Here is a 16,977-nt window from a genome sequence, read left to right on the forward strand (position 1 = left end):
TAACGATTAAAAATTATTGTAATATTTTACAAGCTGATAATGCTGGTATCCATAACCCAGCGAAAATTTCTTGTATAATAATAATATTATTTGTATTGAGAGAAACTGTATTTCTTGATGTTTAAAATAATATATAATATACTCTCATACAAGATGTCCTCTTTTAAATTTTTAATTACAGCTAACTACGGAGCTGAAATCTACAAAAGCACTGAACAATTACAATCATTTAAAAAATCTGTTGCTAAATCGAAAAACCAATACATTTTTTTACAAAAATGCGAAAAACATAAAATTATTCCAAAGTTGTTACGAATAAACTCTCCAATAAAAAGTAAAAGAGCAGTAGGTATAATTTTTCGTTTTAGATTTGAACTCTTAATTTGCATAAAAAGTGATTCAAAGAAACGATTCTTTAATCTTATGAATGATGTAAAAAAACTTCAAAACTTTCTTTAATGTAAACTTAATAAAGAAGACTACATTAAATTAGAACAAATTACTGAAAAATCAAGGGAAAGCATGTTTATTAAATCAAAAGAACGATTAATAAAAAAGTTTAACATGCTTCAAAGTGAACATGCAAATGGAAAAGATATTGCAAAAAAAAACAACAAAATATAAAAAGGACGCAGTTTTAAACCTTTGCGATACCGATATTTCCATAAGTCACGATGATTTTCTAAACCTTGGTCCAAATTTTGTACCACCTTTAAAGTCGATATCATACATGGATATTATAACAACAACAGAGTCTTCTGCGTTAAAATTAGAATACAACAACAAAGTAGAAAACGCACAAAATTTAAGGAAAAATGTTTTAAGAATACTAAAAACGGAGAAAAAAATAAATAACAATCTGACAAAAGAACAGAGGATATCTTTTAGAGAAATAAAAAACGATGAAACCATTGCTATATACCCGTTTGACAAAGAAACAGGTTTTGTAAGAATTGAACATTCTAAAGTTTTAGAAAAAATCCGTGAACAAATTGGTCCGACAAAAATTATTAGTGAAGACTCTACTGCCAGTTACGCGGCAAAAATTAGAAGATTTCTTTTAAAACTAAATAAAAAACAGCGTTTTTCTAATAAGGAATACGAAAAAATATATATCCAAGTGATCCTATCCCACCTCGAATGTATGGAGTAATAAAAGCTCATAAACCAGAAAAATCGTACCCTATGAGAATAATTATTTCTACCATTGTTACACCAAACCACGGAATATCAGAATTCTTAGTTAAGACAATACAACCAGTCTTAAATGAAAATCCGACACGATTAAAAAACTCTTTTGACTTTATAAAAAAAGCTGAAAATTGGAATGTCGCCAACAATGATATTCAAGTGTCTTATGATGTTGTAAATTTCACCCGTCAATTCCGTTAAAAGAAGCCACCGTTATACTTTTAGAACAATTAAGTAACTATTTATCATATAAAAACTTAACAAAATTAAGTATACCTGAAATAAAGCAACTCATAGAACTTTGCTTATATCAATGTTATTTTCATTGCAACAATGAGATTCACGTAATGGAAAACTCAGGACCAATCGGACTTTCTTTCATGGTTGTTCTTGCGGAATCTTTTTTACAATTCCATGAAAATAATGCAATTAAAATGGCTTTGACAAAAAATCCTGCACTCATGGCCTACTATAAATACACGGCCGGGTTTGTTGGTTTTTACGGAAAAAATTAGGAGGCCAGTTTTTTTTTTTTTGTTGTAATTATTGAGTTTTCATAGAAAATGCTGGAATAATAAAAATATAAATTATTAAAACAAATAAACAACTGTTTAAAATACTTTTTTATTTAAAGTAATATAAACATTCATAAAATCACAATAAATTTTAAAATACTGTGAAATTAACAACAAGAAATAGATTAATCATTATGCTTTCTTTTTGTTCTCTTTGATTTAAGAGCAACAATCTCGTCTTTTCTTTTTCCACCATTGATAATTATTTGCTTGTTGTTAAAGTATATGTTTATAGTTATATTATTAGTAAATATTATAGCATTATTAAAATGATGAGGACACATGAAGATCCCTCCTCTTCCAAGATTCAGGAGCTTTCTTGCAGCATATCTGATATTATCAGCATTTAAAAATAAATTTTCTTGAGCTAAATCTAGTTTAGCAAAGCAATGGGATATATATGATGCAAGATGTTTCCCAGGTAATTGAAGCCCCCCTCTAGAGAGCAAATTTGTATACTCAACACAAATGATGACCTTCTCATGATTTAATAACGCTTCACATTCAGAACAAACAAATTTTTTAGAGATTTTTTTCATAATAAATCCTGCAATGTAGGTTGCCACCTCCTTGCTGTCATCGTCTAAATCAATCTCTACAAAATCATTTTCAAAATCGATTTCACATGAAAGATCTGGACTTGTCTCTGGTTTAAGATTTAAATCCCAGTAATTTATATTTCTTTCATTAGAGATTTAATTTGAAGTATTTTCTCAGAAGATTCAACTTCACGTAAACCTACAAGAAAACGACCTCCACTCATTTGTATATATTTTTAAAATCGACATTCTAGAGGGTCACTTTGGAAACGACTTGTTAAAATGTAAGTATAACCTTCATTGAGTAAATCATCACACAAATCAGCAGAACTTTTTAATGTTTTTATCATAGCATTTGCTGTTTGCTTGCTAAGAGTAAACTTTCCACACTCTTTTAACTGTTTTATTTGCCATTCATTTATCCACTTCGAAAAACAACGTAAGAATTCAGGTTTTTTATCTTCCCTCACAACTGCATAACCAATATAGTTATTTGAATATTTTGACTTTGAATTCGATATTAACCACCAACTATTAATAAGGCGTAAAAATTCAGCTGCAGATAAATCTTGTGGAAAATAACTTTTAATGGCAGCTGACGTTGTTTCATGAAAAACATTCAAAGCAAGAGGAACACTTTGCTTATCATTTCTTAGATGTAAAGTTTGAAATGTGAGTTTATGTGCCTTACGTAAATTAGCATTAAGTTTTTCATCTTTTTCGTAAGTTTTATGGAGAAGATGCCAAGATATTTCTCCAGCAGTAACTGAAATAGGATCATAAAGTCCATCAAAATGGAAAACAGGGAATATAAATCGCTTAGAATTAAGTAGATTATTTCAAATATTTTTTAAGAGATGAACACTATCATACATAAGGTAAATTTTTTTTCTTCGTACACAATAAAATGATCTTCTTCAGATTTACCAGTTCCGAAGCATTTAATCAACTGTCCATATCCTGATACATTTGTCGAATGGTTGTCTGCAACTATTGAACGTACATTAAATCCTGCTAATTTCAAAACAGACAAACTTTCTTTAATTTCAAGGAAAACTGTATCTCCATTTATTTTTGTTTGTGGAAAAGACTTTATGGCATAAGGGATAGAATTTTTTTAAACTCACAACCATAAAAACAAGGATACTTTTGAAAAAGTTACCATTTTTATCCAAACCAACATATTTACCGCTACTATACTCACTACATTTCTGTAAATACATTTCATACAACATTAAAATACAGTCTGGGTCTACTTTTCCTTCCTCCAAAAGTAACTTAATAGCTTTTAAGGGTTCAATTCCTCCAGCTGCTAATTTTTTTAAAACTGACAATGACGGTAAAGGTATTTTTTCTTGCAATTGAAAGTATGCTTGCTTTGAAGTATAGCGTTGTAATAATGAAAAACAAAGACCTTCAGATGAATATGGTTTCCTGCCTTTCGGTTTATAATATTGGATACTATGAATTTCATCTAAAATAGTATTTTTTTTTTTTCTGCAACAAAAATACGCATATATGATGCAAGGTTTTCTAATATGCTAATATTTTTAAGTAAATATTGGTTTTGCTTAAACCACTTTGGAAGATGAATTTGACATCCATTGTGATGCAACTTTACATGCAAAGTAGAATCGACTTGTATTGATTCAATACAGGGAGCATTATCAATAGATGCCACATTAAAAATACGATAATATAAAACATGGGAGTCATATTTTTGAAAAATAAAGCCAACAGGACTTGAAGATGAATTTAACATTTCTAGGTCTTTGATAGAATCTTTTTCCATAAAAATATCTGATTCATCTTGAATGCTTGTGACACATCTAGTTGGAGATTTTCTTGATGGACCTGGAATAGATAATAACAGAGAAGGTGGAGTTTTTTTTATTGCATCATTTGAATAAATAGTTGGTATCGGATGAAGATCATAAATAAGAGTCATTCTAACACGGTGCTTTAGAAATTTTGGATCAAAGTGTGCACTACAAACACCTGAATGTTCTGTAGGAAACCAATTTTTTCTATTAACAAACTTAATCCATTTTTTCTTAACTCAGATCTTTTAAGAGCATCAGGAAACGCAAAAACACTATTTTCTTTGTTATAAACTGTTGTTTCTGAAGTCAATTTTAGAGTATTCACATTTGTATTTGATGATTTACTTTTGTATCCACTGCAACAGTATATCACTGCACACTTGTTTGGCATTGTATTAAGAATTCTAGGTTTGAAAATAAAAGTAATTCTTATATTTTTGAAGCACAATAAAAATAATCATATCTCAAAAGCGACAAGCTGTTATAAATGTGTCTAATTTAAATATCGTATTTAAATTGTTACTTAAATAAAATCTTATTTAAAACATCAAATTTAATAAGTTCCTCATAACTAAACTCATAATAAAATTCATATATAATCAAAAAATATTATATATAACAAGAAAAACAAAGCCTACTGTTTAAAGATATCGTTTATTACAGCAAATAAAACTGGCCTCCTAATTTTTTCCGTTAAAACCAACAAACCCGGCCGTGTATATATAGTAGGCCATGCTGCACTTAATCTAAAATCATTTTTAAGATACGTTGACGATAGTCATGCAAGATTTCCTAACATCAAACAAGCAAAACAGTTCCAAGATATTTTAAATCAACAACATCCTGCAATACAATACACAATTGAAGTTGAAAACGAAACAAAAACGCTTAACTTTCTTGATATAACCATTACAAATAACACACTAGGAAAATATGAGTACAAAGTATACCGAAAAGAGGCAATCACTAACATTCAAATTAAACCGCATTCAAATTACGATCCGAATATTTTAACAGCTATATTTAAAGGTTTTCTTCACAGAGCTTACTCCATCTGTAGTAAACATCATTTGCAAAACGAAATAAATTTTTTAATTGACATGTTTATTGAAAATGGGTACGATGAAAAGCTATTGAGGAATATTACACACCAATTTCATCGAAAAAGACAAAATAAAAATAAAATTCCATCAGAATGCAACAATCTTCCTGTAGTGTCTTTACCTTGGGTACCAGGCCTTTCACCGAAACTTCGAAAAATATTCCGAAAAGCAGGGTACAGAGCAGTATTTAAATCAAACCCAAATTTAAGATCTTTATAAACATCAAAAAACAAAACAAAACTACCAAGTAACAGCCAACCTGGAACTTATATAATAAAATGCAACTGCTCCAAAGTTTACATAGGTGAAACAAAAATGCAGGTAAGTACGCGGATGCATCAACATCAGAAGAGCATTAATGAAAACAAACCTAATCAATCTGCATTAGCATTTCGTAAAACCTTTTGCAAAGAAAATATTATTTGGGAAAAAACAAGAACGTTAAAAGTAGAAAAAAAAAAGTTTGAAAGAAAAATTAGAGAGGCACTAGAAATACAAAACAACATGTGCTCTGCGCGAAACGGCTGAATTAATCTTGATGAAGGCCAATATGTAAAAACTATGAGGAGCCGTTAAATACAGGAATGGCTCCCTATTTTGATTGGATGAAAAAATTTTGTTTCACAAAGTCCGAAAAACATTTTTTCTCGTTTGCCGGATATCGTGACTTGTATATGTTATATATGGAACATGTATATGAAATATTATGAATATATTTTTAAGATCGGAGCAAATATTTTGACCAATCAAATTAGGGAGCCATTCCTGTAAAAGTCTTAGATTTTAGGTTTTATCTACCTAAACTTTATTTACCGCTATTATTTTTAATTTGTTTATAGTATTATAGTTTACTAACTTTGTTAATTTGTTTTTATGTTATTCTTATGTAAAACATATACCGAGAGTGTTAAGTAAAACATGTACAGAGAGTGAAACATAAAATTATATTATTTTTTGTTATACATTCAATGTGTAAATAAAAGTTTTATTTATTTTTATTAACTAACTTTTATTTTATTAATTTTATAAATAATTAAATAATAAAAAATTTTATAATTTTATAACTGTATTTTATTAAATACAGTGTTTTTTATTAACACATTGATTGTATAATAATATGTTTTGTTATTGTTAATGTATTATAATACATTTACAATAGTTACCCTGTGTGTTACACACAGGTTTGTAATTGGTAAATGTAATAGGTAAGTGTATTATAATACACTTACCTATTACATTTACCTGTTACATTATTGCATTTAATAATTAACCTGTATGTAACACTCAAATTAATTATTATAAATGTATTATTATACATTTACAATAATTAACATGTATTATTATACATTTACAATAATTAACATGTATTATTATACATTTACAATAACAAAGCAACACAATTTTTTACACGCTGCTACTAAGGCAATACTTTTACATTCTAAGCTATGGCAATAATTTCAATCAGAGGTTTGTTGGTTCAAAATAAAATTAAAAGTTAAATCATAAAATATATTGTTTAACTAATGATTCTCTATTAAATTGTTTTATTAACTAATAAAGTTAAATAAATGTAGGTTAAAAGTTAAAATTAAATTATGTTTTTAAATGATGTAGTTTTCTATAACTAAATTTTATCTTACTATTAGGATATCATTATTGAAAACTACTAGTTTTAACTGTAAAATACACTATGTAAGCTAGTGTATTCTAAAATTTGAGTGCTCAATGTTTTTAAGCCTTACGTTTGCAAGGAAAAATTAGTTCAACTCTATTTGCATTATTCAATGACTAGATTTGTTCAATGTTGGAGTAAGTTTCTGGCAAATTTTCTGATACCACAACAACAATATATCTCTTAACTAGTGTCTTTACCAGTCCTTTGAATGACAGGTTGATTTTGAGGTGGTAAGCTGCTATCTACTCTTAATGCAGTACAACAATGCTTAGATAAAACTTGAGAAAACCTTTACCACCATCAATTCCAAGCTTAACAAAATATCCATTAGAAAATTTGCAAGTGAATAACTGATACACAAGACTTGACAAATCATTGCATTGAGCAACATCCCGAACTGTACCAGAATCTCCTTTCCATTGGTAATTTTTAAGTCACTGCGGGTGACTTAAAAGATATTTTTGGTTTAAATTAGTAAAAACACTTATCTAAATATCCTCTACAGCCTGTTTTACTTTCAGCAGGATCATCAGGAAGCTTTTTGATAAACCTGCTGAAGGTGAAACAAATTGTAGAATACATTTTGATAAGTGTTTTTAAAATTATATATATATATATATATATATATATATATATATATATATATATATATATATATATATATATACATATGACATCTTACTAAAATGATAATTTTAGTTTATTTTCAAATTTGTTAGCTTCATAAAATATTATTGTTCAACTAATGACAACTAATGACATTTAAGTTAAGAGTTCTATAGAGTTTTCTATAGCTCAACTCTAAGTTATTCCAATAATGTGTCTACACTATACAATTTTTGCTTGAATTTAGTTTTCATTTGCTCTGATCTGTCTTACCGCAATTATTTGTTCCCCTACATTTTTTTGCTGTTGTTCCTTTGCCTCAGCTACTAAAATTTCAAGATCTTTGTTTTCTTTTATTGTCAAATTATGAGGCTCTTTGATTGATTTATATCTTAGCATCTGCAAATTTACTCAGATTCTTTATTACAAAGTTTTTTTGACAATAATTTACTAGTTTTACTAACAATGGTCTTTAACAATGTTATACAATATTGCCTTTTTTACCAAGCTGGATCACTTTAATTATATTTTTCTTAACAATATGTGAAGTAGTTATAGTAAATATTTGAATACAAAATTACTCATCTTTTTGGTATGATTTATCTAATGAGGTAACGTTACTTTCTGATACTCTAAATAGTATTATGTTGTTTGGCCTTCAACTTTGTTTTGTAATCTCCTAATTTATGAGTTTACCTGCACCAGAAATCTTTTACAAAACCAATGTGTCTGGTTAAAAAGTAAAAAAGGAGAGGGTCTTAAAAAGCTCTGGGTGGGTGGGAAAATTTTCTGAAAATTAATAAATGCTCCTTGTGTATAAAGCAGTTGAAATTTATGAACTCATTGCTCACAAAATGTAACCTTCCTACACACTCCACAAGCCCATTTCCTAGATATTTTTGCTTGGTCATTCTTAACTGGATGACTAATGTCTTTATCATGTTATTCCTTAGCTCTTTTGTTTCAATTCCATCTTTTCAACACTGAAACTTTTCAACACTATATATTAATTCTCCTTCAACTACATAAATTAGTTTTTATGCTAAAATAAGTCTAAACTCTTTACAAATAGATTACAAGATGGTTATAAAAACCTAGGGTGTATCACTGAACAATGCTGCACACCAACCTTTACTTTCAAACTAACACTCTCTCTCTTTCTTTTGTTTTCATTTATGTTGTGATATTTTCATACATAGTCATGAGAAATTTTTTAACATCTGAATATCATTAAACCCATCAAACAAGCTCTCATGGCACTTTTTCAACGTTAACAAGCAATAGGAGACTCTGAGCTCTATTAATAGCTCTGATTCTACTTCACTAAATTAAATTACCTTTGTATACAGCTTTTACTTTTTTTCGAATGAGGAAACCTACTTCAATAATATAATTGTTGTTACTTTATCAGCTTTATCTTAAACACACTTTTTTTTCTGAAAAAAACTTATAAAAAACACCAATAACACAATAGAGTGAGCTAATTGAAACTTAAAAGCTGTCACATTATTGATTGTGATCATGTTAAACAATATGCTAATTAGGTCTGTTGTTATTTTTATACTAAATAAAAAAACCTTTCTTTATCTATTATTCAAATTTATAAATTTATAACTACTTTCGAGTCCTTAATACAAAAGGGGCAAATTAAAGGTATAAATAAAGAGGTAATAAAAGGGTGGGTGGGAATTTTAGAGGGGGGGTGTCTTATTAAGCTTAAGGTGGGTGAGAAAATTTCCAAAAAATTAACAAACGTCCCCCTTTTTTTTATCTAGGACTCGAGAGTATTTATAATTATAGAGCAAACATCTATTTTCATTTCTTTTTTTTTTTATAGACTTTTGTTAAGTGTTAAGCTTGTATAAAATTTTACAAAGGTGTTTCCAATTTTTATGTATTCTTTATATGTTTATCTTTTAGAAGGCTTCATAAGTAAAATTCAAAAGTAAATGATAATTAAATCTATATAATTCACTCCAAACAGTTATACATGAAGTCTAAGATGCAGATGGTGAAGATTTGCTGCACGTTACATCGATCAGAGTAATGTTTGTGATTACATCAAACACCTTATTAGAGTCATGATTTAGTAAATCTTGATGAAAAAAACTGTTTGGTAAAATGACTTTTACCAAAAAAAAATCTCTTAAATTTAGAATTATTCAACTGTCTAAAAGATTACTTCTATAAAAAAGGTGTAGTGCATACACCTCAATGTGTTCTTTTTCATTAATTCTTTGTAAATAAAAAGTTAATTTATCAATGCAATATATATCAAGTTTAGCCCATTTCAAAAAAGTGTGATTTTTTTAATAAAATGTAACACTAAGTAATCTAATGCTTAAAGTCCATAAAGTGCGTTTTGCCCATGCGCTTTGAAGTTTAGAGTTGCCAAAATAAGAAAATTTGTTTTGTCATATATTATACTGCAGAAAAACACTAAAATCAAGGTAAATTTAAAAATATTCATTGCTCTGGTTACCAGCGAAGTCAGAAGCGATTGCCATAAAAACAATGTCAAAAATTGCATGCTGTGTGCATGCAAGTGTTTGTTACCTAAATGAATTTATTTTTTCTTCAATTTATTTTTATGTTAAAATGCTAACAAAAATTAAATTCTTGTTGCTTTTTTAATATTCACGAATTGTAAGAAGGAAAAAATTAAAAAGCGCATTTTCAACTTCCATCAACTAGAAAAAAAGTTGATATCAAAATTTTTAACCTTGATTATAGCTAGTTATGAATTTTTTATTTTTTTTTCAATGAAATAATTAGGGGTCGTCCACAAATTACGTCACGCTATAAGGGGCAGGGGGTTTGGTGGTTTTGTGATGACTCGTACAAAACTTGCTTCTAAAGTGTTACGATTTTTAGACAAAGGTGGGGGAGGGGAGGGGGAAGGAAGGTTAAAAACGGTCAAAAAATGCATAGCGTATTTTATGGACGACCCCTTATCAAAAAACTACATTTGACTTTATATTCATTAGTTAACCGAAAAATTAAATTGACATTTAGTTTTGTAATTATTTGCATTATTCCAAGAAAAGTTTATTTTTAAAGTTTTAAAAAATAAAAATCATAAATAATGTAATAAAATTATTATTAGTGAACTTTTCGACTCAAGATATTAACTGTTCTAATTACTCAACAAAGAAAATCAGCAATCCTGATTTCAACAATGCTTTGGATTGCATAACTTCTAAAAGTTGTGTGAAAATTGATAAAAAAAGAAAATTTGTGTACAACAAATTTTATTTTTTTTATTTTTAAAAACACAGTTACAAAATAAAGTTAAAATTAGCTCATCACTTTTTTAAATTTCCATATGAAAAACCATCTGAATGCAGAAACGAACAATGCATGCGACATCGTGATTTACATGCTCGCAAATGTTCCAGACATGCCAATTTGAAAAACTTTTTCGACCGTGCAAAGAGTATGGATATGATATACAATAAGAATTTTTTTATGCTGAAGATTTGCAACCCGCTTTTTTTTAGCAAAAGCATTAAAAGTTTTAAAAGCAGTAAGCTTCGTATCTATCTCGTGCGCAATAAAACCAATTGGTTATTACCGTTAGTAAATCAGCAGTATATGAGAAAATCAAAATCATTAAGTTATTAGCTTTAACCATCAAGATATGATCTTAAACTATTATTTATTACAGGGTTTATTCCTTTGAGGGCCGTAAGGGTTTTTGTTTGTTTGTTTTTAAGCATAGTTGCATGCTGCTTTAGTTATCCTAAAACTCGGAGAACGGTCAAATAACATTGTTTCAAAAAACAAATTAGTATTAATGTTAAATAATTGAATTTGAAAACATTTTGACCGAATGGGTAGGCAGCACGCTTAATAAAAGGAATGTGTCCTCAAAGGGTTATACGGGTTGTTATATGTTAGCAATTCCGCGAGAAAGAGGAAAAAGCGCAAAAAGTTATGACACATACTAAACTCCAAAAACATTATTTTTTAACTATTTAAAAATATTTTTAAGCAAAAAAGTTATTTAAAAAAATCATTTTATCATACCATACCATGGTTTTAAAGTTGTAAGGGTCGTACAAACGTGTTTTAACGCTTACTTACAGTCCTGTTGTGTAGTGTTAAAAATCGTACCGTATATCCATAATTAAAAACTTTGATGTTTTATTGCATTGTTTTAACATATTATATATGGTTGTTAATAATTATTTATACTTTTTTTTTTATATCATAGATTGTGTCGTTATATTTGTAGTTTTTAAGCATTGGATTTTTCGTTACGACCGTTTTTGTTTTTTAAATAATACCATATGCCATACTTAAAACATGATTACTAAATATATTTTAAGTACGACATACTTAAAATTTCAAAACATAATTAGCGATTACTTGACCATTATTATTATTTTTTACATACCAAGCCTTCTAAAATCGAGGTAACTCTTTTTTATTTTGATTAAGTTGCAACCATTAGGCTGTGTTAGAAAAGCGTTACTCTAAAGCACATAAAATTAATGTGACTCCTCACAAAAAAAAAAGTTGATGTCTGGTACTGCGAACGTAGGTGGGGGCTGTATAAACTTGTATTTATTGTTTTAAAGCGGTCGTTATACAACGACCGATAAATTTTTTATCAACTCTAACACATTAAAAAAACCAAATCTACGAATACGAGTAGTTGTTAAAGACAAACCCAGAATTCCCCCGTAGTAAGCCACCCCTTCTGGCTCTAGCATACCCTCTTCGCCACGTAAAAGACGGTAAGTCTCGCCCACCATTTCCGACCCAAAAATGAAACGATCTTCTTGTTTTTGGCCCTGGGTGATTCTGGCGCCATAGCATAAAGTCATTCCACGTCAATTCTAATAATAAAAAAAAATAAGTATGTAATTCGACGTGGTTTCGGTCCAAGTTCATTTGACCAAAGAAATTTTACTAACATTCATGTCTACAACAAATTTATAACTACAGTTATTAGTTAAAGCTTCAAAATTTAGAGATTATAAAATGTAAATATATTACCTTTCTCCAATGGGAGTAATGGCGGTGGCGCTACTACTGGTGGCTCTGGTGCAGAAAGCGTTGGTTCCGGAACCATTGATTTCTCTAAATAATATAATAGATCGAAATTGATAAATAACTATTTTTATAATTAATTGTGTAACGATTTAAAGTTAAAGTAAAAGTTAAAGTAAAACAAAATTATATTTACTTTCTCGAGGTTTATCTGTTTTTTTATCTAACATTAAATTGAAATTAAAAGTGTTATTTAAAATAATTATAATTATCTTCTCTAAAACAGTAAACTTTATTATATTGCTTATTTATGATTAGTTTAAACTTCATTAAAATAATTATATATAGAAAAATAAAAATTATATATCTCATTACAACATATACTAACGGCGTAAAAAGTTTAGTTTAAGGGAAGGGTAGCTACCAGAGTACCCCCTTTTCTCCTTCAAAACAATAATATTTTCGCCCCCCCCCCCCGCGTCCACCTTCACTCTTTATTATATTTAAGCGAGCTGAGACACTATTTAAACTTTATAAAGCACCTCCATATAAAATAATACCTAACAGCAAAGCTTGTTTTTCTAAACAAAAAAATAAAAATATATATGAAAGTTAAAATGCAACGTTTTACTAATAGCAGGAATTTGCTAATACATAAAATGTTACCTAAATCCAAGATCTTTTTGTCTAGAAATTATGTAAGCAGAATTGAAATTTTTGTGAGTAATTATGAATATTTAAAAACGACATTACATTAATTCAACAGGTAATAATTTAGATAATTTGGAAGACTTAAATTAATAAATACCTAATTCCTTTTTTGCTGCCACTATTGAGAGAAATAAAATATATTTATTATGAATTTTCAATTAATGGCCCGATAAATTTTTTGCATTTGATAAATTATCATAAAACAAAATAATCAATCATAAAAAACAGTAAAGGATAACATTACTTAATTTAATTCTTTCCTCCAGTTGAGCTAAAAAAAATAAATAAAATTTGTAAACAATGACTGTAAAAGATTTTTGGAAAACAAGATCATTATTGAGTTTTAAAATATTTGTTTTATACCAAGTTTCAGTTCTTTCTTTTCTAAAGAAAAATGAAAATGGATCAGAAAAAAAATCTAAAAAAATTATAAAATAATGTCATAAAGAAACTTTTCAAATAAAGTTCTTTTTTTATTACCAACTTCTTTCTTTATCATATCCAAATCTAAAGAAAAAATATCATATAAAAATGGAAAATTCCAATCTTTTTACTTAAAAACACATTTTTTTTGGAAAATATAAAATTTATATTTAAATAATGTCAAATAAAAAATTTTAAAACAAACATTTATTTCAATTACCCAATTCTTTTTTTAATACATCCAAATCTAAAAACAGCAAATATTATATAAAAATATTCTTTGATCAGAAAAAAAAACACCTTATTTTTTAGACCTCTTGTTTGGTAAAATTGCTACTCATAATGTGTGTTAAATTAATAATTGAAGTAATAATGTTAAATCTTTAATTTCACTTGAAAAATAATATTTTTAACAATTCTTACATACCTTTTATTTTTAAAACTTTATTCGCTAAACAAAATTTGAAAAATTCAGGCATCAGATAAACGGAAATACAATTTACATTTTAAATATTTGTAATAAAATATATTAAATTAAAAAAACAAAAAAAAACGAAAAAGATTAAATTTTTTTACCAACATCAACTTTACTTTTAACAAAATCTAGGATAAATGATGAAAATTAACAGCATCTTTAATGTTATTATCAATACTTTGATAGAAATTTAATTTATTACTAATTAAAACAACATAGATAAAATATACCACAAGAATAATCTTTTTCATAGTTACAACTATCAGCTAAACAATATAAATTAATTTTGTTTTAATGTAAAAATTACAAGTTACAACAACAACAAAAAAAAGATGAAAAATGTATTGAAAGATTATACTTATTTAGAACTTTATTTTATAGAAATCAAAATAATCATTAAATAAAAGATTTATGAAAATAAAATTTATTGTACAGCTGAAAAAGACATGATTTAAAAAAAAAAAAAAAAACTATTAAATATGAGACTTACAAATTTCTCCACCTTCAGACAACATTTTTAACTAAAAACTCATAAAATTTTTATAATGCATGATATAAGCATAAAAAATAATTATACTAACTTTATTAAAAACATATATATATATATATATATAAACACAAAAATATATATAAATTTGGCGGGAGTAAATGAGTGTGAGAGAGTAAATCTTAATTTGCGCAAGAGGTAAAGCTCTTGCTTCTCGATGAGGAGTGTTTATAAATATATATATATGTATATGTATATATATATATATATATATATATATATATATATATATATATATATATATATATATATATATATATATATATATATATATATACAACCCTTGGAAATAGGAAAAATGAGGTCAGCAATATACTACCGACCTCAAACTGTTAGAAGTGGGCAAAAAAATTTGATTTTATTTATACATACTACTCTTATTATCACAAATAAATTAATCACTAATACTATATTACATAGTAACTATATATACTACTATACTATATATATACATATATACTATACTATAATTACAAACATATTCACTATTGTAAAAACCAAAAATAAATAGTTTAAAAATCAAACTGTTTTATCGATCTTAAATGATGGATCAATGACATCAATGGTCTTTAATCAGACGGTGCATTTAATGAAAAATAATAATTAAAGCTAAACCTTGAAAAGTTAAACATCTAAGTATTAAAAACTATTACTGCTGTTAATATATACTTTTTGGAATGTTAATAACGAGAATGCATAAATCTCAATTTAACTTTGATTAATGGTTTAAATACTAACTGTTGATCATGTTGCTGTCCAAAATGTAGAAAATGTAACAACCAAAAGACCAAAACAATTGCCAAAAACAACAAATCTAGGTCTACAACATACTTTAATAAAACACTATATTTTTCTGTAATTCAATTCTTTGTTAAACTAACTTCTGTTAAACTAACTTGTCTTCAACCATTGCCTTGTTTAAACAAGAATTTTTGTTGTAATATCTAATCAAATGATTTATCATATATCTATGCTTGGTGAATTCTACACACTTTCAGTTATTTCTTTGCTAAAATCATATTTACAACAAAATATTATCAAATAAAGTTTTATAAACTTATGAAAAGATTTTACTTTTAAAAAACATTTTATTTTTATACAAATTTTTTATGTACTTCTTTTTAAATTGCTTTCAACAAATTAATTATATTGGCTAAAATATTGTACTAATATATTGTAATAATACTTTTTCAAATGTAAATGTAAAATAAATCTTTTAAGTAACACTTACGTTTCTCAGAAATATTTAGAATACACATGGCTGTATAAAATTTTTCACTATTGCAAAATTGATGCAAGTGCTGGACTCTAAAAAATCTTGTAAATAAAGTGTTTGTTCAGCAAAAACATTACCAGTGTCAAAACACTGATTTTTAATGACTCCTAATTCAATTATAGAAGCTATCTATGACTCCTATGACTCCCTACCCAGTCGAGTGACTCTTAAAACAACATTAAAAAAAAAAATCTGATCTTACCCCTTTAATTTGTTTTATATAATACTGAAACACTTCGTTTAAAATTTTTTTGAACAACAAATATTTTTAAGAGTAGCTTAAGACCCAAAATTTGACGGGTCCAAATATATTAAAAAGTACTTCTAAAGTACGTCAACCTGTTACTCAAAATAAGCAAAAGTATATAAAAAATTCAAAAATGAAAATCATTTTTCATAAAGATAACTTTTTCAGTCATAAATGCATAAAAACTATTGTTTTTAAGCTGAAAGTCATAATTTTCAAGTTTTAAAAATTTTTTACGTAAATTGATTATTATTTTTAAAGTTTTTATAAAAATTCACTTCTTTTGAGTACCAGGTTGAGATACTTTAAAAGAACTTTTATTTTCAAAATATTAGGGACCTGTCAAATTGTTAAGGGTCTCGAGCTACCCTTAAAATAATCTTTTATTCACAAAAAATTTTAAACCTAGTGTTTTAGTATTATATCAAACAAATTAAAAAAGTAGCTTTTAAATTTCTTAACAGTCACCCTACTACCAGGTTTATAAAAGACTCTTTTTTTGAAAAAATACTATTGTACATAATGAATAAATATTACTTATGTTTTATAAATGTGGGTAGGGAATCATGGGAACTATAAACTTATTAGATTATTCACAATGCACAATAGTATTTGAAAAATATCCTATCCTAAAACAGATTTTCTTTTTAAGGCACAATGCAAATATTATTATTTTTTAACTGAATTGCAATTGTCTTTAGTTACAACATTCCTTCATTTTTTAACACATATGAGCATTTATTAGCTCTAGTGTTTAACTATATCTTATATCTATATAGTTTTACAAA

General features: G+C 26.9%; 2 protein-coding genes across 3 annotated transcripts; one reads left to right on the plus strand and one right to left on the minus strand.

Annotated features, from left to right (window-relative positions):
- The first annotated feature begins 580 nt into the window (after positions 1 to 580).
- LOC136087868 (uncharacterized) lies at positions 581 to 1,706 on the plus strand. The gene is made up of 3 exons (XM_065811483.1): positions 581 to 1,031; positions 1,097 to 1,365; positions 1,479 to 1,706. The coding sequence occupies exons 1-3, from the start codon at positions 581 to 583 to the stop codon at positions 1,704 to 1,706; spliced, it is 948 nt and encodes a 315-aa protein (XP_065667555.1).
- A 10,016-nt stretch (positions 1,707 to 11,722) lies between these two features.
- On the minus strand, positions 11,723 to 16,926 carry LOC136087763 (uncharacterized). Of its 2 annotated transcripts, XM_065811225.1 has the most exons (14): positions 15,898 to 16,926; positions 14,610 to 14,640; positions 14,350 to 14,385; positions 14,221 to 14,247; positions 14,072 to 14,095; positions 13,865 to 13,891; positions 13,702 to 13,728; positions 13,585 to 13,605; positions 13,466 to 13,492; positions 13,319 to 13,339; positions 13,177 to 13,197; positions 13,071 to 13,091; positions 12,517 to 12,600; positions 11,725 to 12,356 (listed from the first exon to the last, which is right to left on the minus strand). In XM_065811225.1, the coding sequence occupies exons 2-14, from the start codon at positions 14,632 to 14,634 to the stop codon at positions 12,157 to 12,159; spliced, it is 561 nt and encodes a 186-aa protein (XP_065667297.1). In that variant the 5' UTR covers positions 14,635 to 14,640; positions 15,898 to 16,926; the 3' UTR covers positions 11,725 to 12,156. The 2 variants fall into 2 exon arrangements, with proteins under 2 accessions (XP_065667298.1, XP_065667297.1); XM_065811226.1 differs by lacking the exon at positions 14,350 to 14,385 and having other exon boundaries at positions 11,723 to 12,356.
- Positions 16,927 to 16,977: the final 51 nt, after the last annotated feature.

Source organism: Hydra vulgaris, chromosome 12 (assembly GCF_038396675.1).
Source record: "Hydra vulgaris chromosome 12, alternate assembly HydraT2T_AEP".
Classification (NCBI taxonomy): Eukaryota; Metazoa; Cnidaria; class Hydrozoa; order Anthoathecata; family Hydridae; genus Hydra; species Hydra vulgaris.